Source organism: Otolemur garnettii, unplaced genomic scaffold (genome assembly GCF_000181295.1).
Source record: "Otolemur garnettii isolate 467f Iridium unplaced genomic scaffold, OtoGar3 scaffold00001, whole genome shotgun sequence".
In the NCBI taxonomy this organism is placed as follows: Eukaryota; Metazoa; Chordata; class Mammalia; order Primates; family Galagidae; genus Otolemur; species Otolemur garnettii.
The window spans coordinates 33,096,422-33,098,314 of NW_003852396.1; the positions used below are offsets into that span (position 1 = coordinate 33,096,422).

The 1,893-nt window shown below is 39.6% G+C and overlaps 1 protein-coding gene across 1 annotated transcript; it reads right to left on the minus strand.

Annotated features, from left to right (window-relative positions):
- Positions 1–474: 474 nt before the first annotated feature.
- LOC100964813 (olfactory receptor 52A1-like) lies at positions 475–1,413 on the minus strand. Its single transcript, XM_003780983.1, has one exon. The coding sequence runs from the start codon at positions 1,411–1,413 to the stop codon at positions 475–477; it is 939 nt and encodes a 312-aa protein (XP_003781031.1).
- Positions 1,414–1,893: the final 480 nt, after the last annotated feature.

Here is a 1,893-nt window from a genome sequence, read left to right on the forward strand (position 1 = left end):
AGATGTACTTAACTCTTATTCTATTCAAATGATTAGAATGTTCCAGGAAACTAGAGTCAACGTGTTTTTATTGAGTACCTGGACACTTTAGAAGAATGAGTCTTAGGCACATTTAAATGCAGAGATAATTACATAATTCATAAACTCTCCCAAGAAAGGATTGTTAGAGGAAGACGTCCATGGGACCAAAACATAAAACAGAAATTTAATTTTAAACTCACACACAAAGACATACATATGTTACCTTTTTTGTTACCTCTTACAATGTTACCTTTTTTAAATTTCTCACTTTTAGTACTTAGGCAGGATCCATACCCCAATGATTGATACCTTTCCTGGGCTATGGTGATCTGAAAATTACACCATGTTGGCAACCAAATGGAAAACTCAAGCACTTCAAATAATGTGTATTTTTTGTTTTATTTTGAGGGATTGCAAAAGAGGACAGCATAAAGGTGTTAATGAAGGTAGATTTTATGAACAGAACATTTTCATGACATGAATGCGAATCTGCTTAGTCTTCACACCATAGACAAGGGGATTGAGAAACGGAGGGACCACTAAGTAAATGCTAGAAAAGAGAATGTGGATATAAGGGGGGATGTGAGAACCAAACCTGTGTGTAAAGAAGGAGAAGAAGGCCAGGAGGTAAAACTGAAGGAAGACACAAATGTGCGCAATGCAGGTATTGAATGCCTTCAACCGAGCTTCCTTCTGGGGTAAATGGAAAACTGTGGTAAATATCTGGATATAGGACAATGTAATGAATATGAGGTCAAAGCCCGCGACAGTGAAGGCCACAAACAAACCATATATTTTGTTGATTCGAACATTTCCTGCAGCTAGTTTCACAATGGCCATATGCTCACAGTAAGAGTGGGATATAACAGTCGTGTGATAAAATTGAAACCGACACTTTATCAGTGCTAGGCTTGGGGTTACAAGAATGGCAGCTCTGAGTATGACTGTAGCACCTATTTGGGAGACAAGCTGGTGGGTGAAGATGGTGGCATGTCTCAGTGGATAACAGATGGCCACAAAACGGTCCAGGGCCATGGCCACCAGGATGCCTGACTCTATACCCTGAAGTGTGTGGATGAACCACATTTGGAGCAAGCAGGAATCAAAGTGGATTTCAGGCATATTAAACCAGAAGATTCCAAGCATCTTAGGTATAATGCTGCTAGCGAGTGCAATATCTGTGACTCCAAGCATGCCTAAGAAAATGTACATGGGCTCATGAAGACTACGCTCTGATCTGATAACCATCAGAAGCACGGCATTTCCAACCACAGCAATGAGAAACATGGCACAGAATGGAATCCCAATCCAGCGCTGCACAGATTCTAGGCCTGGGATCCCTATTAGTGTCAGTACAGAAGGCATGTAGACTGTTATGTTGGAAACAGACATAGTGCCCTTGGGCCTCTTGATGCAAACAAAAAATGTTTCTCAGGCAATGCTATTGTTCCTCTTTTATTTTCTCATTTTATGCAAATTGATCATAGTGAGTTTTCTAATTCTAGTAGACTTCTAGGATCTCCCTTATATTATGGAGAGGAAAAGACAGCTCCATAGACACACATCACTGTTTTTAGAGAGGGCTTCCACCAGTACTCTTCAGGAATATGTTATGCTCATGGCAGGCTGATCATTAGAACCAGCGAAGTCATCTGGGCAAAGAGTAAACTACTTAAATGTCTGACATTTTCTTTATAGATCTGTAGACAAAAAAAAAAAAAAGTTTATTTTGCCTAGAAATTACATTTTAATCAGTGTTTGGTGAATCTCTCTGTGTCCCACATTTCAGTTACTCTCCTAGTACTCAATTATTCCTACTTTTCTTTATGACAGAAAAAGCTGGAACCAGCACATTCTCAGACTCTGATTAGT